Genomic DNA, 23955 nt, shown 5'->3' with positions numbered 1-23955 from the left:
CAGGTGCTGTAAGTCCAAGACCATATAACAGAAATCCACTTCGTTTTCGTAAGAAATTTCCAGAGACCTGGATATTTGATAACCTTTTCATGTAAGTATGAGTTAAAGTAATATTTGGCAAACAAAGTACATACTCACACATAATGGATCCCTTATATTTCTTCCAGCAATGAAACTGTCACCAAATTAACTCTTCCAATTCCCGACGTTATAACCACTTGGCGCATAACAGCATTTTCAAATCACGATGTCACCGGATTTGGTATAGTAAATGGACCCACAGATATCACCACCATACAATCGTTCTTCATATCACTAAATTTGCCATATTCAGTGAAACGTGGTGAAATTGTCTCAATACCCGTAACTGTATTTAATTATCTCAATCAGACTGTAGATACAGAAGTGGTTTTATATAATAATGATCAGGAATTCTATTTCATGGAATCAACAATAAAGGGAGTAGAAAAATCAAATGAAGACCAACAACAAACGAAACTCATTACTGTACCGGCAGATAAGGCCAAAACGGTGAAATTTCTAATATATCCCATACAAGCGGGTGAAATAACTCTGAGCGTTATAGCCTCAAGTTCTTTGTATTCAGATGCTGTTTTACAGAAACTTAAAGTCGAACCAGAAGGTGTACCCAAACAACAAACTCAGGCTTTATATCTAAGTATTCCGGCAGGAGAGGAAATATCCTCATCATTTACCATAGAAGAGCCAGTAGATAGCGTACCCGATTCTCAGTATATTACTTTTTCTGTTGGTGGTCATTATTTAGTGCCCACAGTGGAGAATTTCCAAGATCTAATACAAATGCCCACTGGTTGTGGTGAGCAAAATATGGTGAATTTTGCTCCCAGTATCTTAATTTTACAATATCTTAAAGCAAATGGCAAGCTGTCCAAAGAGAAGGGTTTGGTGGAAAGTCTACGCTCCTCGATGGAAGTTGCCTACCAACAACAGCTGTCATTTCGTCATAAAAATGGTGGTTATAGCGTCTTTGGCATGGGAACAGATGAAGAGCCCAGTACTTGGCTGACCGCCTATGTGGTGCGTTACTTTATTAAAGCTTCTCAATTCTTGGAGATCGAGGCGAAAATAATTGAATCTTCTTTGGAGTATTTGGCCGGCAAGCAAAAATCAAATGGACAGTTTATTTTCACAGGTTATTTATTAAATCCAAATCATAAAAATGAATATGGACTAACAGCCTTTATACTGCTGGCATTTTTGGAGAATGATGTAAGTAGGAGAAGGAGTTGGAATTTATATTAAGAAAGTAAAGAAATGCATTAGTTAGCTATTTTACTTGCATAAAAATTAGTACGCATTAAAAAGTTTTTATAAAGTTTGAGGTATAACAAGCGAAAATGTGTAGATACAAGCGGGTGAAAGCTGGCTAGGAATCATTTACTTCATATTGAAACAAATTTTAATTATTATTAAGGAATATATTGGATACAGTCAAGACTTAAATGACTTTAAATTTTTTTGTTTTTTTATAAATACTCCAAAATTTCATTTCAGAAATACGCCACCAAATATCAAACCACCTTACAAAGTGGAGTAGAATTCTTAAATTCGAATTTAGATAAAATCAACGATATTTACGCATTATCTTTGACAGCAACTGTTATAAAACGTGCTAAGCATCCAAATGCATCAACTCTTATAAATCAATTAAGATCGCAGTGTAAAGAAGAGAATGGCCTTATGTGGTGGTCAGGAAATGATCATAACTTGGCCAACGATATAGAAATTACTGCATACGCTGCAATGTCACTGCTGGACACCCCAGGAGATCATACTTCAATCTTAAAATGGCTGATAGAACAACGTAATGCTAATGGAGGCTTTACATCTTCCTACGATACTGTGGTGGGCATGGAGGCTTTAGTGAAATTTTCGGAAATTTATATAAATCTTAAAAATGTAGATTTAAAAATTTCCTATAGTGCGAAAGATCTGGAGGGCACTGAAGTGGCAAAAGATGAATTATATGTGAACACAAATAATATTTTAGATTTGCAAAAACATGAGGTAAATAAATAGCGCAAAATATTTTTCCTAATAAGTATAACAAATTCTATTTAATTTTTCCATTTTCAGTTACCTAAAACTACTCGCCAAATTACTTTCGAAATGCAGGGCAATGGGGCCTCTTTAGTACAACTCAATCAACAATATAACATTATGAATGAGCAAGATTTTCACCATTTTAACATAAAACCCAAAACAATTTTTAAAAATTACGAAGAAATGAATTTGCAAGTTTGTTTCACTTACCAAACCGATTCCGACACTCTCAATGAAGCTACCAACATGGTCATTATGGAAGCAAATTTACCCTCTGGTTTCACATCGGAAAATATTATGTCTTTAAGAGCAAACAAACTTGTGCAGAGAATCGAGACAAAAAATTCTGAATCAACGATAGTTTTATATTTGGATAAATTGGTAGCAAATATTAACCATTGTATAGAAATTCCAGCAGCTAAAAACAATGAAATATTAATGACGAAACCAGCAGCCATTATAATGTACGATTATTACAATCTGAGTCGTTCAAATACGAAATTTTACAGTTTGTGAATAAAGAATTAAGTTTTATAAAAACTATTTATATGGAAACTCATATTTTAATAAAAATTTAGTTCAACTAGCGACATAAAACATAAATAAGTTTTTAGTAGTCGGTAACCAACTATTATGATATTATTATATCTTGCATCAAAACATTTTTATTTATGGGCAAATACACATTTCTTTTCAAATCTATGAAACCGACCTTAAATGTACATTATTTCTTAGGTATTGTTACATTTTTACCTTTTAAAAACGGTGGGTTATTTCCGTTAAATAAACCGGAATTGCTAATAAAAGCGCCTAACATATAGTTACCTTAAAATACGGATGTTGTATGCAGCAAAAGTTAACTTTTCAACAGACGGTATTAAATTTCTTCAAAATGGCTCTATGGATTCGCTCCAGTTTTGGATTGAATATAACTGGAATATTTTATTTTTATTAAACTAAGTCAAATTTATTGTAATTATAATTACAAATGCGTTATTTGCCTGTTTGCTTCAGAATACATTTAGCGTATGTTACATTTTTTCAGAACAATTTATTTTCTTTGAACAAAAAAAAGCCCACTGGTAATACATAATTTGATAGAGTAAAATTTAAAATTTCGTGATAAAATCTAAGGAAAAATCTTAAAATAGTAATGAAAATCAATGAAAACTTAATGAGTTGAAATTCTTTATTCAACTAAAAATTAAATAAAACAAAATGTGTTTTATGCGCTTAAAATATGCACTTAAAAACGAAAAAATTCTATTAAAATATAAAAAATATGCACTTAAAAATAGTTGGTTATTGTTTGATTTCAAAATTTCATTAAAAAAATATATATGAAGTAAATAAAATATTGAGCTCATAAATTAAAATTGGTTATTATAGGATTAAATTTCGATTTTAGTGAATATGGCACTACATGAAAATAGTTTCATTCAATTAATTTTATTATATTATATTTAGAAATAAATTACTATGTGTTTACTTAAGTTTTAAAATTTTTAAACTAAATCTTTGTTTTAGATTTCCGAGTTTTTTAGACAATCTTAATCAATTGATTTGTCTCATCTTTTAAACTGCCTAATACTTCAAACTTTTTTTTGGTAATTAGTGGCATAATATTTTACTTTCTCAATCCATGTGTCCCAATGTTTATAGGATCCCTACTGAGGATGTACCCAATCAATTGCTCGAAATGTTTCTGTTCTATAAGAAGCTTTAAAAACTGTTTTACCATTTAAATAATGTTTCAAAAACTCTATGAATAGCCTGTGTCATTTTATGGTAAAAATTGCAATGGATTTTGGAGCATTCATCATGTATCTAGATTAATATCTGAATACGGCTTCTAAAATTTAAATAGAATTATAAAAAAGCCTTACAATAGTGGAATGACTGCAATGAAATAAATATATTCAAGTTTTATCATTGGGACTCAAAATTCCCATGTTTCTTCCTTTCTTATCCATTGTATCGTCTATCGATATCCACGTATATTGTTTTTTAATGATTTCTTAATAACTTTTTTTACAAGTTATGTAAATACATATATCAATGGGTTTTGAACGCGAAATTTTCGATGGATCTTAATATTCTGAACATTTGTTGAATACTTATTCAATTTTACATTAGTGGTAAACTATTAATGCCCAACCATAACTGTCTCAAGCTGCCTTAAATTCCTTCTTTTAAATGTATCCAAAAATTTGTTATAAAGTTGCCCATAATAACATACAATTTTGGAATTTTCTTTTAATTTTTTACGTATTTTTACTATTTGTGTGTGTATATTTTTAATTTAATTGAAATATATGGAAACTAAGCACCCTTAAGTCAACGAAAATTCAATGAAGATAAGTCGATTATGGGTACTCTATTTTTGTATTTAAGTAGCTTAGACCAATTATCATTGGACCTCAACAAAATAGTAAAATATAGAAATGAAAAATTACAATACAAACAATAAAATTATATCAGGAAAATAAAATAATGAAAAATAAAAGAAAATATGCAACAAAAATATGCAGTTATGAGTTAAATATGCAAAAATATGCTCTAAAACGCAAAATATGCTAAAATATGCAGTAAAGAGCAAAATATGCAAAAATATGCACTAACAAATCGATGCCAAAATTCTTAAAATTGTCTGAAACGGATATAAAACTAACTCATATGTTTATACGACGCACAGCAAAAAATATGATATTGCATATTTTTGGTTGCCCTGGTGATAACATATATGCGAATAATATTATCTATTGGTCAATTCATAAGGTAATTTTGTCATAATGTCCTAATATTTCACAATGGTTTAAAAATGTTGTTATTGCCTTTCAAGCAAAAAATTCCTAAGATGATACTACTCTGTATACTATGTTTATTGTGTTATCGTAACCAACTAGCAGAGACCTGCTCCGAGTCGCCGAGTCTTGAAATATTATGACAATTTGAGAGGAGACCTTGTGAATTGATCATACATATGTATCTTTGAATAATTCTTCAAAAAAATTCCGATCATTCTCGGCGAAAAAATAGCACTTCATGCTTTTTAAATCATTTAATTTGTTGACATCAAGTTTTTTGGGTTTTAATATTCCTAATTATATTTGAAAGAAGTTATCCGGTATCTCTCTCTCCTACTATGCGTCGCAAATTTTCTCTTTCAACAGTTTTATAAATCAAATCATCCTTACATGCATCAGTATATAGCCGACTTGATAAATGGTTGTATTATTATATTCAATATATTTTATTTTACTGAAAGGAATGCATTTAAAACTTTGAATTTCTAAAATTGTAAGCTTAGTTTTTTCATATTCAGCATTCCTTAACATACATATGTGATTTCTAAATCTTTTAAATACTTCTTTTAAGAATTTTATCAAACTAAAAAGTTAATTTCTTTATTATTATTTTCTTTATTAGTTATTTTCTTCACTTTTTCATTAAAAACAAGTAAGAAAGTATGGTCGGTCAAGCCCGACCATATAATACCCTACACTAAGTAAAAGAGCAAAAAAAAATTTTCTTTTAAAATTACAATAATTTATATTTTTTAGTGATTTTCGGAAGTGGGCCTTATATGGGGGCTATGACCAATTATGGACCGATCACCATGAAATTAGGTCGTGTGATTTATGTGTATATTGAAGTTAACTATGTTGAATTTTGTGTGTTTAACAACATTTTTAAGCGATTTATGCACGTTAAAGTGATTTTCGGAAGCGGGTCTATATGGGAGCTATGACTAATTATGGACCGATCGTAACAAAATTTGGTGACATGAATTTTGTGTATATAAAACTTATTTGGAGTGGAATTTGTGGAGATACATATATAAATTAAACATTTATGACCGATAAAGTTCAATTTCGGGAGGACATTTGTATGGGGGCTAGGTGAAATAATGGACCGATTTCAGCCAGTTTCAATAGGCTTGGTCCTTGAGCCGAAAAAATAATATGTATCAAATTTCATCGAAATATCTTCAAAATTGCGACCTGTACTCTGCGCACAAGGTTTACATGGACAGCCAGCCAGCCAGCCAGCCAGCCAGCCAACCAGACGGACGGACGGACGGACATCGCTTAATCGACTCAGAAAGTGATTCTAAGTCGATCGGTATACTTTAAGGTGGGTGTTAGACTAATATTTTTGGGCGTTACAAACATCTGCACAAACGCATAATACCCTCCCCACTATGGTGTAGGGTAGGGTATAAAAATAATAAAATTGTATGACGTACAACAATTATATTTTCAATATTAAAAATCATTATTTTGCATACAAAAAATGTCGTATGTCTATTTGTGGTGCACATACGACAAAATTTATGCTCAGGACGATAAAATTTTGTGACTTATGATGAAATGCATACTGAATATCTCGGTAGTAAGAGATTGCGAAGTGTATTATAAATATGTAATAATCTCAAAATCGAAACATTTCACATACGACATTCGTATTTTGAGGTAACGATATACTAACTCCTCAGCAGCTCACTGTTACTATTTATAGCGGACAAAACTAGAATGGTATACAGCTATGGACATATAAATGGCACATTTTACCAAGAGTTCTTTTTTATGCTACAATATCGTAAATACTCTTCACAAACAAAAAATCTTTGTCCGAACGATTCTTTTATAATTTTATATAGTTTCGCTGAAATTTTTCGGGATAAAATTCTGGTGCTAAGAAATAAAAAAAACGTGAGAAAAAAATTTACTCAAATTAAAACAAGTGCGATTTTTTCGCCCTTATATATTTCGAAGAAATACAAAAAAAAACACCATCTTCTGCAAAATAAGTGTTTTGTAGCCAGATACTTTTGGCGTTATGGGCTAAATAGCTAGATGGCTCTATAGCTATTTGTTTCTAAAGAAAAATAGATTTTTTTTAAGTTAATCTAAAAATAAATCTAGCGTTAATCAACTTTAGGGCCATTATTACAACTTGCCTTTATAGTTAAAGGTAACTTTAAGCAATAGAAAAAGGTACCCTTAAAGTTAACTTTAACTATAACGTTGTAATAATGGCCCTTAATGTTTTTTGGTTTCTAATGGTTGCTTAGCACTGGCATGATCCATTTTCTTATGTTTACCTACACAAATATTTTGGTTCCAAATTATACGTCATTGTTTTTTAACCTCATGTACTTTCTTTTTTGTATTTGAAAGCTCATAAAAAATTATCCGTTAAAGTCATCGCAATAACTTTTGAAATGTCAAAATACATACTTGTTTTCTGTTTAATCAATAAGAGAACAAAAATTTAGAAAAAATGTTAGTATACATAATTGCAGTTGTATAAAATGCTACTAAAGTTAAAGTTTTTGAGCGGACTGAGGGTAACAGTCAAATGACAGATTTATCCCAATGAAATTTGTAAAGAAATTTGTTTAATGATAAACTTAGAATTATATTAAAAAATAACTATTTTCGACCATTGCCTGATGTAGGGTATTTAAGATAAATAATACTTTTGAGAAAATTAAATTTTTTTGGAATTTATTTGTTGAAAAAATTGTTTTTTTATAGAAGAATTATTTGTTTGTGAAATTATTTTTTTGTTCAATATTTTAAAACCAGTTTTATATTTGTTTTTATACTCACCATCAATAAAGATGAGGGATGTATTGATTTTGTCATTCCGTTTGTAACACATCAAAATATGTGTCGCAGACGCACATCAATACGTATGGAAATATGGAAATATGGGATGAGAGTGGGATAGTATCAAAATAAATGTTCTAACACAAAAATTGTATGTCTTGACTTACAAAATATTTATTTTTATAGATATTCCACTCGCATCCCACTACGTGACCAAAAAGCTCTTAAAGGAATAGACCTAAGATTTCTTTTGAGCAAAAAAAAAAATTTTAAAAAAGGGGCCCTTTTAAAAAAAAGTTCGATTTTTAAAAAAAAAAGTGAAAAATTGCATGTTTTGAGTTACAAAACATTTTTTTTGATAGATATAAAACTCGCATCCCACTAAGCGACCAAATAGGTCTTCAAGGAAAATATCTAAGCTTTATTTTAAGAAATAAAAAAACAGGGCCCATTTTAAAAAAAAGTTAAAAAAGTTTTTGATTTCGGAAAAAAAATATTAAATTTTTTTTTATTTTTTTTAAATATTTTTTTTCGAAAGATTGAAGAAATAGCTATCTAAACTATTTGGAACATATTTTGCTGAGAACAATAGGTAATAAGTTACATGGATGAGAAAAATCACATGTTTGGTCAAAGACATCGATCGGAAGACATCGATTTTAAAAGTTGGTTCACTTGACGTGAAATACCCCATATGTATATTCTGGGTCCTCATAAGATTCTAACACGATCTAGATATGTCCTTCCGTCTTCTGTTGAAAACTCGGTAGGGCCAAAAGGATCGATAGTTTTGTTTGGTATTGAAAATGGGCAATATCGGTACCTGATTTCACCTAACCCCCATACATATGTCCCCCCGGGAATACTGTTTGAGCATTCATAAATATGTTGATTATACGGCAATACTGGTAAAATTTTGCACAAATTAGTTCTAAGTACTCTGAAATTACTGTTAAGTATGTCGAAAATTGGACAACATTTTTCCCTAGGCCCCATATAAGGTCCCCCTCAGAAAATGACTTGAACATTATTAATTTTCTTAAATAATATCGTGATGAAATTGGACATAAATAAGTTTTATATGAACCTTAATTGATCCTCGACATAAGTTACTTACAGTTTAAAGAAATTAATTACTATCAAATTCCGTAAAGTTCAGGCCACAACTGATTCAAGTCCCCATAGAAGGTCAAAAGGTATACAACATTTGGCACAACTGTATATAACAGTCTTACTTGTTTACAATAATATTTATACGCAATGGTAATATGTAATATTAACTATATTTTACCAGAGCTATAAATGAATGATTCATATTTGATTTAAATTCACCATGAATGCCAAACATTTAAACGCATTCGTTTTGACAAAAATATAAACTTAGTTAAAATTTGAATGAATTCGTCATGAATAAGAAAATCTTGAATAAATTGATTTTATCAAAACAAATTTTGAATGAATTCATTATGAATTAGATTCATCCAAAAAATTAATTAAAGGCAAGGAATTGTAATTAATTTTTCAATTAAATTTTGTCGTTAGAACAAAGAAAACAATCTTTGTTATATAAACACTTTTGGAAGAATTAGAAAGTAGTCCTTATATGGCAGCTATGAATAATCATGGACTGATTGTCATGAAGTTAAGATGCATGATTTCCGTAGATATAATCTTATTTGTGTTGAATTTTATTTGGATAGTAACATTTTTAAGAGGACCTTGTTTGGCAGCTATGGTCAATTATGGATTGATCTGCACAACATTTTTAAATGTATTCTCTTTTTATGAAAAAAGAAACCCTGCCAAATCATACGAAATATCTTCAAAATTGCGATCTATACTTTGCCACCGGACGTGCAAGCCGATCGACTCAGAAAATGATTTTGAGTCGCTCGGAATACTTTAAGGTGGGTTTTAGACTAATATTTGTGGGTCTATTTTGGTGTAGGGTATAATTAGTTTATTGACTGAATGATTCGATGTTTCATTCAAAATTTAATCATTATTTTACAGTTCTGATACATACAATACATATATGTTTGTGAGTAACTACAAACTTTCAATATAAATCCCATTGCAGGCAGTTAACATAATTAATATATCTAAAATTGTACAAGTATCTTCATAGACCGCTTCTTTCTGTTGTTAAATTCAGTTATTAATTCTAAATCAGATCAAGCGGTTGTTAGAAACGGCTAAATGATTAATTAAATAAATAAGCGTTGAATAATTTCAGATTTATAGAATGAAATGCCATTGGGTTACTCAGTATTTGCTGATGCAATATATGGTGCTAACAGCTATTGCTGAAAGGTGTTGTTTACCATGAATATCTGAATCTGAAATTGAAAACAAAATAACAAATCATTTAATTTAACAGTTACTACTCAATAAACGCACCAGGTGTTATAAAATCAAATCGTAAATTTTCGGTTGTTGTTACTCTTCACGAAGCCAGTGGGCCGTGTTCAATACGTGTTGCCATTGATGGACCCAGTTTAAATGAGTTCAGAGATGTTAATTTACAACCATATGAATCAAAACTAATCGAGTTTTTGCCGGAAAAATTAATGCCAGGAGATTACAAGTTAAGGGCTGAAGGTTTGTTCGGCTTAAGTTTTAAAAATGAAAGTCGCTTATCCGCTTATACAAATAACGGGCCAAAAATTTACATACAAACCGATAAGGCGATCTATAAACCTCTAGACTTGGTTAAGTTTCGTGTTGTAATATTGGATGAACATACAAGACCGTTAAATATTAATGATCATGTAGGTGTGGAAATAGTGGTAAGTTATGTGTGAAGCCAGAAAGAGTTTAAGTTTAAAATACAAAATATATCATATTCCCAACTTTATATGTTTGCAGGATAATGATGAGAATCGTGTTAAACTATTTAACAACATCAGCCTAACAAATGGCGTTTACACTGGACAATTCAAATTATCCAAATATCCTGTCTTAGGAAGTTGGAATATTAAAGCAGTTCTTGGTGGCAGATATGCTTACTCCAACTCTAAATACATAAAAATACTCAACTATGTTCTGCCAAAATTCAGTGTGTACCTAAGAATTCCTTCGTATATTGTTTTGGATGATGGTTACATTAAGGCAGTCATCTTTGGGAAATATACATTTGACAGACATGTGGAGGGTAATGTCACAATTGAATTGTGGTATGATTACAAACAACTCCTCTTACAAACCAAACATATTGACATAGAAAATTTAGGTTTTGTCGAGTTCAATATTAAAAATGAAACGATTGATAATGATGCCTACAGACTAACCATCAAGGCAAAACTAACCGACAAGAACACGGGTAGTACTGAAACAGAAATCAAATATGTATATTTAAGAAAAGAACGTTATAATTTGAAAATTCCATATGAAGAAGTTGAATTTGAAAATAATAAACCCTATCGCCTGAATGTTTATGTAAAACACTGGACTGGAGCTGCTGTTCTGGACCACAATACGCCAGTTACCATGGAACATGGAGATAAAATGTATGAAGCATTTTTGGATGAAAATGGTGTAGCAACATTTGAGTTTGAATATGATACAAATGACTATTTTAAATTCCAATTTAAGGATTCCAAGGGAAAGTTGTCTAATGTTTTTACAAGTGGAAATTTAATGTTGAACAATAGGGAATACTATTGTCGACTCAAGTTGGTGGATGACAAGTAAGTTTATTATTCAAGCATTTCCTTACTAAAGAAATTTTTATATAACCTTCTTCATGTATTATAAGTGTATCTATAAGTATGTAATTCAGTTTGTAAAATGCAAAATGACGTATCATCAAAAACTCCGAAATTTACTTTTTTTATTGATTACTTATCATCAAGTTTTTTTTCCCATATTATCAAATGTCCAAATAACTTTTTACCATCATTAAATTGCAATCATTCATTTCAGACTAAAACTTGGAAAACCCGTGCTCATTGAGGTTAGTTCTATCGTCCACATTCCTTACTTGATGTACACGGTAATGGGTCATGCCAGCCTGATACATTCCGAACATATTAAAGTACCTCCCAATCAAAAATCCCACATCATAAGCATAACACCCTCAATTGAGATGATACCCCAGTCCTTCATTTATGTGTATTACGTCCACAAAGGCAATTTACGTTATGAAGAAATGCGTTTCAGTTTTCCATATGAATTTGAAAATCAGGTATTAATTTATATCCACTTAAATTCGAAAAAAAACTAAATTCTCAATTAATTTCAGATTTCACTGACAGCTCCCAAACAAGTGAAACCGGGCGAAGAAGTCACAATAGCTATCACTGCACAACCCAGGTCGTATGTCAGTATATTGGCGGTAGATTTAGGGGTATATTTATTAGATAATTCATACGATTTAATGAAGTCTGACATACTACATGAATTGAGCTCTGAAAGATCATATACGCCTATAGTGGCTACCGTATATCCTGGCCTTATATCTGGGCTGTTGACTTTAACAAATGCACATTATCCATTTGGAAATGTTCCTGGTAAGTCCCTTCATTGTTAGATTTTGCTGTAGTTCTTCTAATATATTTTTTGCCAGGTAGTGTAAGTCCAAAATCATATAACAGCAATCCACTTCGTTTTCGTAAGAAATTTCCAGAGACCTGGATATTTGATAACCTTTTAATGTAAGTATGAGTTAAAGTAATATTTGCCATACGAAATATTTACGCACACATCATGGATCCCTTATATTTCTTCCAGCAATGAAACTGTCACCAAATTAACTCTTCCAATTCCCGACGTTATAACCACTTGGCGCATAACAGCATTTACAAATCACGATGTCTCCGGATTTGGTATAGTAAATGGACCCACAGATATCACCACAATACAATCGTTCTTCATTTCACTAAACTTGCCATATTCAGTGAAACGTGGTGAAATTGTCTCAATACCCGTAACAATATTTAATTATCTTAATCAGACTGTAGATGGAGAAGTGGTTTTATATAATAATGAGCAGGAGTTCTATTTCATGGAATCAACAATAAAGGGATTGGAAAAATCAAATGAAGACCAAAAACAAACGAAACTCATTAATGTACCGGCAGATAAGGCTAAAACTGTGAAATTCCTCATATATCCCATACAAGCTGGTGAAATAACTCTGAGAGTTATAGCCTCAAGTTCTTTGTATTCAGATGCTGTTTTACAGAAACTTAAAGTCGAACCAGAAGGTGTACCCAACCAACTAACTCAGGCTTTATACCTAAGTATTCCCCAAGGAGAGGAAATATCCTCATCATTTAGCATAGAAGAGCCAGTAGATAGTGTACCCGATTCTGAGTATATTACCTTTTCTGTAGGTGGCCATTATTTAGTGCCCACATTGGAGAATTTCCAAGATCTAATACAAATGCCCACTGGTTGTGGTGAGCAAAATATGGTGAATTTTGCTCCCAGTGTCTTAATTTTACAATATCTTAAAGCAAATGGCAAGTTGTCCCAAGAGAAGGGTTTGGTGGAAAGTCTACGCTCCTCGATGGAAGTTGCCTACCAACAACAGCTGTCATTTCGTCATAAGAATGGTGGTTATAGCGTCTTTGGCATGGAAACCGATGAGGAGCCCAGTACTTGGCTGACCGCCTATGTGGTGCGTTACTTTATAAAAGCAACTCAATTCTTGGAGATCGAGGAGAACATAATTGAATCAGCTTTGGAGTATTTGGTCGGTCAGCAAAAATCAAATGGGGAGTTTAATTTTACGGGTTATTTATTAAATCCAAATCATAAAAATGAATATGGACTAACAGCCTTTATACTGCTTGCATTTTTGGAGAACGAAGTAAGTAGTTCAAGGTTATTGGTATCTATATTAAGAAAGTAAAACTTGTAAGTGTAGAATTAAATAGTAGTAAGTATGAAACCTGATACTTGTCCAAGAATTTAAACAAAGGAAAAGTCTTGATGTCTTTGGTGTTGAAATATCTTAAGTTTTAAACTATTTAAAGCAACAATGCATGACAAATAGCAATTAGAAACCATTTCATAAACATGAGAGGAATTGTTTGGTATTTCCATTTCTAAGTGAACAAATTTGTTATATAACTTTTCTTCAATAGATTGGAGAATCAGTCAATCAAAACTACTCTTGTAGTTATATTGTGTATTAATTTTTTCGATGGATATCTTTCATTTCAGAAATATGCCACAAAATATCAAACCACCCTGCAAAATGGAGTGGAATTTTTAAATACAAATTTAAATAAGATCAATGATATTTATACATTATCATTGATAGCAACTGCTATAAAACGTGCTAAGCATCCAAATGCCTCCAATCTTATAAATCAGTTAAAAAAGCATGGTAAAGAGGAGAATGGTCTCAAGTGGTGGTCAGGAAATGATCGGAATCTAGCCAACGATATAGAAATTACAGCATATGCTGCAATAACTCTGTTGGATACACCAGGAGATCACACTCCTATCTTAAAATGGCTGATAGAACAACGTAATGCTAATGGAGGCTTTACATCATCATACGACACTGTAGTGGGCATGGAGGCTTTAGTGAAATTTTCGGAAATATATAAAGATTCAAGAAATGTAAATTTAAAAATTTCCTATAGTGCCACGGATAAGGAGGGCTTTGAGGTGACAAATGATGCATTTTATGTGAACTCGAATAATTATTTGGATATGCAAAAACATGAGGTAAAGTAAAATATGTTATCTATTAATAAAATCAATTTAATTTTCCTTTTTTTAGTTACCACCAACAACACGACATATTATTTTCGAAATTGAGGGCAATGGGGCCTCATTGATGCAACTCTATCAACAATATAACATTGTGAATAAGCAAGAATTTCGCCATTTTAATATTCAACCCAAAACCATATTTAAAAATGACGAAGAAATTAATTTGCAAGTTTGTTTCACCTACCAAACAGATTACGATACTCTAAACGAAATCACCAATATGGTGATAATGGAAGCAAATTTACCCTCTGGATTCAGATCTAATGCAGAGAATAGTACGCATTTAAAGGAAAACAATCTTGTGCGTAAAATTGAAACGAAAAATTCTGAATCTACAATTGTTTTATATTTAGATAAATTGGAGCCGAATAATAATCACTGCCTAGACATTCCGGCAGATAAAACTAATGAAATATTAATGCCAAGACCGGCAGCCATTATAATGTACGATTATTACAATTTGAGTCGTTCGAATACAGAATTTTATAGTTTATAAATAACAAGTAAGAGTTCTATATTCGGCTGTGCCGAATCTTATATACCCTTCACCAAATTATACTTCAAAATAAAAATTTTAAATATTTTCAGGTAAACAAAATTAATTTTTTTTTCCAAAGTTGTTTTTTTAATTTTTTGGAAAAAAAAATTTTCTAATTGTTATTTTAAATTTTTTTTTTTAAATTTAAAATTTTTTTTTTTGTTTTTTTGGTGAAAAAAAAAATTCGGGTTCAAAATTTTTTTTCCGATTTTGACTCATTGTAGGTCCAACTTACTATGGTCTTATATACGTCGTTGAAAATGTCTTCGAAATATCTATCATTAGATGTCCATATTGTCTATGTTAATGTCTTAGTAATCCAGATATAGGTAAAAAGTAGGTAAAAAATCGAGGTTGTTTTGGTTTTTTCCTCATATCTCAGCCATTTGTGGACCGATTTTGCTGATTTTAAATAGCAAACTTCTCAAAAGCATGTCTGACAGAATTATTGAAGATTTGGATCCCGAAGATATGTGGGGTCTTCAGAAAATTGATTTCAACAGACAGACAGACGCTATCTATAAGGATCCAGAATATATATACTTTATAGGGTCGGAAATGAAAAATGTAGAAATTACAAACGGAATGACAAACTTATATATACCCTTCTCACGTAGGTGAAGGGTATAAAAATGAAGTTTTTATGTGTAATTTTAGATTTACTTTTATTTAAAATCTGAACTCAGCTTGTATTTACGAGTATATCGGTAACGATAATTGCAGTTATTTCGGTATAGGTAGCCAAACTCAGTTTAACTAGTTTTAACAAAAATTTTATTATTATGAATCATAAATAAATTTGATATAAAATTGTAAGTATGTATGTGTGCGAATTCATACAATTCATTCAAAAAATAAACGGTTTGACATTTTAATACCCGTTTAATTTTATTTTAATCAAATGTGGTTTTAAAAATTCTAATAATAAATATTCCCATCATTAATAATATTAACGCTCTAACCCGCAAACTTTAAAAAACAAAAAAAAAAAATTTGTCGTATAATTTTGATTATGGTAATTATGACCTAATAAACTCAGAACAGCTATCAGAAACTAATCTGCAAATTATGTTTAGGAACCAGGTGCAAAAAGGTGAAGAGTGCCTCAGGGCATTGTTGCCAGTTTAGATGTAAATGTTAGAAAAACTAACATTTAAAAAATTTTGGAGGCTTTTTTTACTACAAAAATGGTAAAATTTTTAAATTCTATGGATAGATTTTTAAATTTTTTTTTTTCTAAAATTGTGTATTTTTTTAATGTTTCTCCACATAATTTCTGATAACTCAAAAACTGTTAGTCTGATATTATTGAAGTAAACTTAAAAAAGTTCAAATTTACATAACCTTTAATCCGTTTATACACTGAATCAATTAAGTCTCCGTACAGACATACTCATAATATAAACTAGCAATTTATGGTCACTTTTCAATACATATTTAAAACTTTTTTAATTCATTTTATAAAAATCTTATAAACTAGAAATCAACATAAAAAAACTACAAACATTTTCCTCTTACAATAAAGCCTAGATTCCTTGAGGACCTATTTGGTCGCTTAGTGGGATGTGAGTTCGATATCTATCAAAAAAAATGTTTTTTAACTCAAAACATGGAATTTTTGACTTTTTTTTGCAAAATCAAAAACTTTGTTGACTTTTATTTCGAAATGGGCCCTCTTTTTTATTTAGTTTTTTTGCTCAACAGAAAGCTCAATTCCCAAAAATCAATTATTGGGAATTCAGCACACTAATTCTTAACAAAAAAAATTAATTTTGTATTCCCGTATAACTTTTTGATAGAAAGCTCAGATATTTTCCTTGAAGACCTATTTAGTCGCTTAGTAACTCAAAATATGCAATTTTTTACTTTTTTTTTTTGCAAAATCTAACTTTTTTTAAAATGAGCCCATTTTTTTAAATTTTTTTTCGCTCAAAAGAAAGCTTGGGTCTATCCTTTAAGACCTATTTGGTTGCTTTGTGAGATTTCAGTGGGATATATAGCAATATAAATGTTTTGTAACTCAAGATATACAATTTTTGATTTTGTTTGGCAAAATAGAACTTTTTTCCAAAATGGGCCCTCTTTTTAAAATTTTCTTTTTGCTCAAATGAATGCTTAGGTCCATTCCTTTAAGAACTTTTTGGTCTCTTATGTATATCAAACAAAAAAGTTAAATTTTGTGAAAATGAGCGAATTCACTTAATTGTGAATAAATTTGAAAAGAATCAATCGATTTTTATCTTCGATATCTGATTTTGTTCCTATTATACGCGGCTTTGAGACAAAGTAATAAACCTGAACAAGTTCTGCCGTTTTCGATTTTTCATGAGTTTTTTTTAAAACACAAAAATTTGCTATTTTCATGTGAAAAATATATTTTTTGCTTCAATTTGTTATTATAATTCCGAAACTACTGAGCCGATTAAAACGCAATATATACACAGATTAAAAGTTATGTAAATTTGAACTTTTCAAAGTTTACTTCAATAACATCGGACTAACCCTTTTTGAGTTATCATAAATTATGTGCAGAAACATCCAAAAAATTCACAATTTTAGAAAAAAAAAAATTTTTAAAATAATCTATCCAAAGAATTTAAAACTTTTAAAATGTTTGTATTTAGGTAACCATGATGCATAAAATCTATATAGTAGTTAGTGAAGCCTTTTTTTAGCTGTTTACCTGTGATATGAACGTAACAGCATAAGTAATTTAAGTACCGACTAACAATCCAAACAAGTTCAGGTTGAAATATTTGTATTTTGAAGTATAATTTGGTGAATTGTATATAAGATTCGACACAGCTGAATATAGCTCTCTTATTTGTTTTTTATTTGGTTGAACCGAGTGTTTCCATTTTTAATATCAAACATTTCTGATCAATAGAGAATATTTGGGGGAAATTGTATCCTTCTTGGTCCTTCCATCTAAGCCCTATTGTGCTTTCCGTAGACAAACGGACATAGCTTAGAATTTTATATGAATGACGTTTGGTGTTACAAACGAAATGACTAAATCAATCTTGCCCCTTTTTTTGGTGGAGGGTATAACAAAATTCTAATATGAATCCATATTGTGAGAACAATATTTATATTGTTCTGCTCGTGTGAATATTTTAAAACCAGTTGAAATTATTTAAATGAAATGCGTTTTTAAAATTCGAACAACAAAAATTTAATTCCAATTAATAATATTACTCGAAAGAGACGTAATAAATATGTTAATTTTGAAGGAAACAGCAAAACGGGTAATTTGAGTTCGCTGTAATAAAAGATACATGAAAAATTGGTTCACTTTATTGGAAAGCAGATGCAGATTTTTATAACACTTGCGTTTTCGAATATTTGTTAAATTTAATTAATTATTAATTTTCAATGAAAGCAAGCACTTGTGTTACAGCTTAATTGCTATAAAACTGTTTAATATAATTAACAAATTACGACCATGAAACGCAATTGGTTCTATCAGTATTTACTGATGCAGTGTTTAACGCTAGCAGTAACACCCGAAAGGTGCTAAATATTTATCATGATGTAGTATATTTATCCGAAAATTATGCACAAAATAATGATTCGTTTATTTAACAGTTACTATTCAATAAATGCTCCTGGTGTGATAAAATCAAATCGTAAATATTCCGTTGTTGTAGCCCTCCATGAGGCCAGTGGTCCGTGCTCGATACGTGTTGGCATTCAGGGACCCAATTTCAATGAGTTCAGAGATGTAAAATTACAACCATTTGAATTAAAACAGATAGAGTTCTTACCGAAAAAATTAACTACTGGTGACTACAATTTATATGCTGAAGGCTTAGCCGGCTTGAATTTTAAAAATACAAGTCGGTTATACATACATCCCTCCATCTATGGTCCAAAAATTTACATACAAACCGATAAAGCCATCTATAAATCTCAAGATTTGGTTAAATTTCGTATTGTGATATTGGATGAACATACGAAGCCTTTAAATATTGAAGAACCTGTACATGTGGAGATATTTGTGAGTTTATATAAACAAAACCAGTATTTTGCTGATTAAAAATTTCTTCTCAAAAATAAACCGAGATGTTTTCACAATCCAACTCCAGTGAATTCTAATATAGCTCAACCTTCATATTTTTTTCAGGATAGTGAAGGCAACCGTGTTAAACAAATTAAAGACATATCCTTTATACATGGTGTCTATACGGGGCAATTTAAATTGTCCAAATACCCCATTTTAGGAACATGGCAAATAAAAGTAATTTTAGGCGGAAGATATGCTTATTCCAAGACCAAATATATTAACATAGACAACTATATTCTACCAAAATTCAGCGTGTATTTAAAAACTCCTTCGGATATTGTTTTGAAAGATGGCTACCTTAAGGTGGTCATCTATGGCAAGTATACATTTGAGAAATATGTTAAAGGCAAAGCCACAGTTGAATTATGGAATGATTATTCAGCAGTGCCCTTGCAAACCCAGCATGTTGACATAGAAAATTTAGGTTTTGTCGAGTTCAACATTAAGAACGAAAGCGCCTATGATCTAATCGTCAAGGCGAATCTAATCGAGAGGCACACTGGTAGAACTGAAATAGAAAAGCAGAATATCCGTTTACACAGCCAACACTATAATTTAGATATTCCACACAATGAGATTGAATTTGAAAATAATAAACCGTATCGCCTGAAAGTTAATGTGAAACATTGGACTGGCGCTCCAGTTTTGGATCACAAAACGCCCGTTACAATGGAACATGGCAATAAAGTGTATGAGTCATTTTTGGATGAAAATGGTGCAGCAACATTTGAGTTTGAACATGATGAAAGTGCCAATCATAAATTCCAATTTAAAGATTCCATAGGAATGTTGCCTAACATTTACACAAGTGCAAAATTAATGTTGAACAATAGGGAATACTACTGTCGACTAAAGTTGATGGATGAAAAGTAAGTTTTTTTCAAACATTTCCCGCATTTATACTTATTATAATAAAAAAAAGACTGGTATTTGCAATGCTGACCTATTTCCATTTAGTGAGAGTTAAAGTAGTTTATACTAATTATATTTAATTTCTTCTACGTTTCTCAATTCAGACTAAAACTAGGAAAACCAGTTCAGATTGAAGTCAGTTCTATTCTCAGTATACCTTATTTGATGTACACAATAATGAGCCATGCCAGCCTAGTACATGCAGAGTATATTAATGTACCGCCCAATCAAAAGTCCCACATCATAAGCATAACACCCTCAGTTGAGATGATACCCGAGTCCTTCATCTATGTTTATTACATACAAAAAGGCAATTTACGTTATGAAGAAATGCGTTTAAATTTTCCAAATGAATTTGCAAATCAGGTAATAAGTGCAAAATATAAAACTAATATAAATTAATTTAACAATTATCAGCTATAGATCTCACTCTCAGCTCCCAAAAAAGTGAAACCTGGTGAAGAAGTAACAATTACCATAAATGCTCAACCCAAGTCGTATGTTAGTATAATGGCCGTGGACTTGGGTGTATATTTATTGGATGATACCTTTGATTTAAACAGGGACGATATTCTATCTGACTTGATTAATGAAAGGTCATACTCCCCAATAGCAGCTGAAGTATATCCCGGTATAATATCCGGTCTGTTGACCCTAACTAATGCTCAATATCCATTTAAAAATCGCAGTGGTAAGATAATTTGTTGTTAAAGTCTGGAATTGGTATAATATATTTGTTAACAGGTGTAGCTTTTGATTTGCAGCCTTTGGATTTACCAACTGTTCGTCAAAAGTTCCCGGAAACCTGGATATTTGAAAATTTTGTCATGTGAGTATGAAAAAAATATGTCTAAATACTTTGGAAATAATGAAAAACATTAAAGAATCCTCGATACAATCGCATAACAACCTATAGGTTAATTGCAATCAGAACGAAAAAACATCACGTTCATATTCATATTGAGTAAAATGTATCTATCTAATTTATTATTCTCCTCCAGCAATGAAACAAATACCAAATTCACTCTTCAAATACCCGACGCCATAACCACTTGGCGTATAACAGCATTTACAAATAATGACGTCACCGGATTCGGTATAGTAAAAGGACCCACAGATATCACCACCATACAACCGTTCTTCATATCATTAAATCTGCCATTTTTAGTGAAACGTGGTGAAATTATCTCAATACCCATAACAATATTCAATTATCTTGATCAGTCTCTAGACACGGAAGTTGTTTTATATAATAACGATCAGGAGTTCTATTTTATGGAATCAACCATACATGATGCGCAAAAGTCAAATGACACCAAGCAACAAACTAAATTCATTACTATACCGGCAGATGAGGCAAAAACGGTGAACTTTCTTATATATCCCATACAAGTGGGTGAATTAAGTTTACGAATAGCAGCCTATAGTTCCTTGTATTCGGACGCTGTTTTGCAGAAACTCAAAGTTGAGCCCGAAGGTGTGCCGAAACAAAAAAGTCAGGCTTTATATTTAAGTATTCCGGCAGGAGAGAAGATATCCTCATCATTTAGCATCGAAGAACCAGTAGATAGTGTGCCCGATTCTGATTATATTACCTTTTCTGTGGGTGGTCATTATTTAGTGCCCACACTGGAGAATTTCCATGATCTAATACAAATACCCACTGGTTGTGGTGAACAAAATATGGTGAATTTTGCTCCCATTATCTTAATTTTACAATATCTTAAAGCCAATGGCAAGCTATCCAAAGAGAAGGTTTTAGTGGAAAGTTTACGGTCCTCGATGGAAGTTGTCTACCAACAACAGCTGTCATTTCGTCATGAGAATGGTGGTTATAGCGTCTTTGGCATGGGAACCGATGAGGAGCCCAGTACTTGGCTGACCGCCTACGTGGTGCGTTACTTTATTAAAGCTTCTCAATTCTTGGAGATCGAGTCGAAAATAATTGATTCTGCTTTGGAATATTTGTGCGATCAGCAGAAGGCAAATGGAGAGTTTCTTCATACAGGTTACATATTGAAGCCAAATCATAAGAATGCATATGGACTTACAGCCTTTGCATTGCTGGCATTTTTGGAGAATGAGGTAAGTGTGAATTGATTGTATTATGTTCTAAATTCTAATTTATATAAAGAAAGGGAAGCATCAAATCAAAGCTGCACTCTGATAATAAATAAACGGAAATATTAAATCATATATGAAGTATTAATAAAACAATTCATCGCAATTTCTTAATTTCAGAAATATGCCATGAAATATCAGAAAACAATACAAAATGGAGTTGAATTTTTATATTTAAATTTAAACAATACCAGCGATGTTTATGCGTTATCCTTGATGGCAACTGTTTTCAATCGAGCTAAACATCAATATGCCAATACTCTTATAAAACAACTAACATCTCTGGGTAAAGAGGATAATGGTCTTAAATGGTGGTCGGCAAATGACCATAATCTGGCCAATGATATAGAAATTACTGCGTACGCTGCAATAGGTTTGCTAGATACGCCAGGAGATCATACCTCTATTCTGAAGTGGCTTATAGAGCAAAGAAATGCTAATGGAGGTTTTATCTCCTCTCACGACACTGTGGTGGGCATGGAGGCTTTAGTGAAGTTTTCGGAAATCTATAGAAATGTCAAGAAAGTAAATTTAAATATTTCCTATATTTTCAAAGATCAGGAAGGCATTGAATTGGGGAAAGATGATATCTATGTGGACTCAAACAATATTTTGGATTTGCAAAAACATGAGGTATAATAATTGTGCAATATATGTATTCATTAAGAAAAAACTATATAATTTTATTGTTTTCAGCTACCAATAACCACACGCCATATAACTTTTGAAATGCAGGGCAATGGAGCCTCATTGGTACAATTCAATCATCAATACAATATTGTGAATATGCAGGAATTTCGTCATTTTACTATTCAAATCAAACCAATATATAGAAATGTTGAAGAAATTAATTTGGAGGTTTGCTTTTCTTATCAAACTGATTCAGACATGTTAAACCAAACCACTAATATGGTGATAATGGAAATAAACTTACCCTCGGGTTTTCGATCAGAAGCAAAAAATAATATGATTTTAAAGCAAAAGAAGTTTGTGCAGAGAATCGAGTCAGCAAACTCAGAATCTACGATTATTTTATATTTAGATAAGTTGGAGGCAAACACTAAACATTGCCTTGATATTCCTGTAGATAAAACGAATGATATTTTAATGCCGAAACCAGCGGCCATTATAATGTATGATTATTACAATTTGAGTCGTTCAAATACAGAGTTTTATACTTTATAAATATTAATTATTTAGAGTTTTATTTGAATTTTCCTGAGGGGGTAGATTTTCACAGTGGGGTAGAATTCAAATTTTTGGAAAATAAATCTGCATTTCTAAAAGGCTGCTACGATCGAGATAAAATTTGACGTGGGCGTATTCGAGTTTAATTTATTTAAGTGGACCTACCCTACAAATGCTAAAATTTTTAAGCACGTGCAATTTTTGGATTTTCCATCTGATTTCTAATATGCGCTACGCTAGGTCTTGAAAAATCATGCCTTTTATCTCTTAAAATTTCCATTTCCTTTTTATCTCTTATAATTTCTATTTCCTCTTATTATTTTGCCATACTTTTTTTTTGCTATTTAGACAACTAGATTACCAATAATATATAAATGGATCCAAAAATAAACGATTTTCAATTTAAAAATTATAAAAATAGGAGATTTTTTCTATTTTTTGGGCGAAAAGGTGACTTAACTTTTTTTATTAAAAAAAACATTCTTTAAGATCATACAACAATTTTATGTTCTTCTGTAAGTTATCTTTACGGAGAGCATTTTTTGTATTAACAAGTAAGAGAGCTATATTCGGCTGTGCCGAATCTTATATACACTTCACAACAAATTTTTTTTTTCCAAAGTTGTTTTTTTTTTAATTTTTTGGAAAACTATTTTTCGAATTGTTTTTTAACAATTTAAAAAAAAAAAAATTTT

The 23955-nt window shown here is 31.0% G+C and overlaps 2 protein-coding genes across 2 annotated transcripts; both read left to right on the top strand.

Moving 5' to 3' along the window:
* Window positions 1-12514: 12514 nt before the first annotated feature.
* LOC135950481 (CD109 antigen-like) lies at window positions 12515-14932 on the top strand. The gene is made up of 4 exons (XM_065500020.1): window positions 12515-12529; window positions 12658-13518; window positions 13875-14387; window positions 14443-14932. Exons 1-4 carry the CDS (start codon window positions 12515-12517, stop codon window positions 14929-14931), a joined length of 1878 nt encoding a protein of 625 aa, XP_065356092.1. The 3' UTR covers window position 14932.
* A 3486-nt stretch (window positions 14933-18418) lies between these two features.
* Window positions 18419-23264, top strand: LOC135950480 (thioester-containing protein 1 allele S3-like). Its single transcript, XM_065500019.1, has 9 exons — window positions 18419-18486; window positions 18562-18973; window positions 19100-19908; window positions 20056-20317; window positions 20375-20642; window positions 20696-20780; window positions 20953-22036; window positions 22193-22705; window positions 22769-23264. The coding sequence occupies exons 1-9, from the start codon at window positions 18419-18421 to the stop codon at window positions 23255-23257; spliced, it is 3990 nt and encodes a 1329-aa protein (XP_065356091.1). The 3' UTR covers window positions 23258-23264.
* The last annotated feature ends 691 nt before the right edge of the window (window positions 23265-23955 follow it).

Source organism: Calliphora vicina, chromosome 2 (assembly GCF_958450345.1).
Source record: "Calliphora vicina chromosome 2, idCalVici1.1, whole genome shotgun sequence".
NCBI lineage: Eukaryota > Metazoa > Arthropoda > Insecta > Diptera > Calliphoridae > Calliphora > Calliphora vicina.
The sequence above is the reverse complement of the archived record's forward strand: the minus strand, read 5'-3'. Positions and strand labels throughout refer to the sequence as shown.

Excerpts from the sequence above, each read along its gene's own strand:
- LOC135950481 (XM_065500020.1), top strand. Across the intron at positions 13,519-13,874 it reads TTGCATTTTTGGAGAACGAA|AAATATGCCACAAAATATCA; the intron begins GTAAGTAGTTCA and ends CTTTCATTTCAG. Across the intron at positions 14,388-14,442 it reads TGGATATGCAAAAACATGAG|TTACCACCAACAACACGACA; the intron begins GTAAAGTAAAAT and ends TCCTTTTTTTAG.
- LOC135950480 (XM_065500019.1), top strand. The coding sequence starts at position 18,419 with ATGAAACGCAATTGGTTCTATCAGTATTTACTGATGCAGTGTTTAACG. Across the intron at positions 18,487-18,561 it reads CTAGCAGTAACACCCGAAAG|TTACTATTCAATAAATGCTC; the intron begins GTGCTAAATATT and ends TTTATTTAACAG. Across the intron at positions 22,037-22,192 it reads TGGCATTTTTGGAGAATGAG|AAATATGCCATGAAATATCA; the intron begins GTAAGTGTGAAT and ends TCTTAATTTCAG.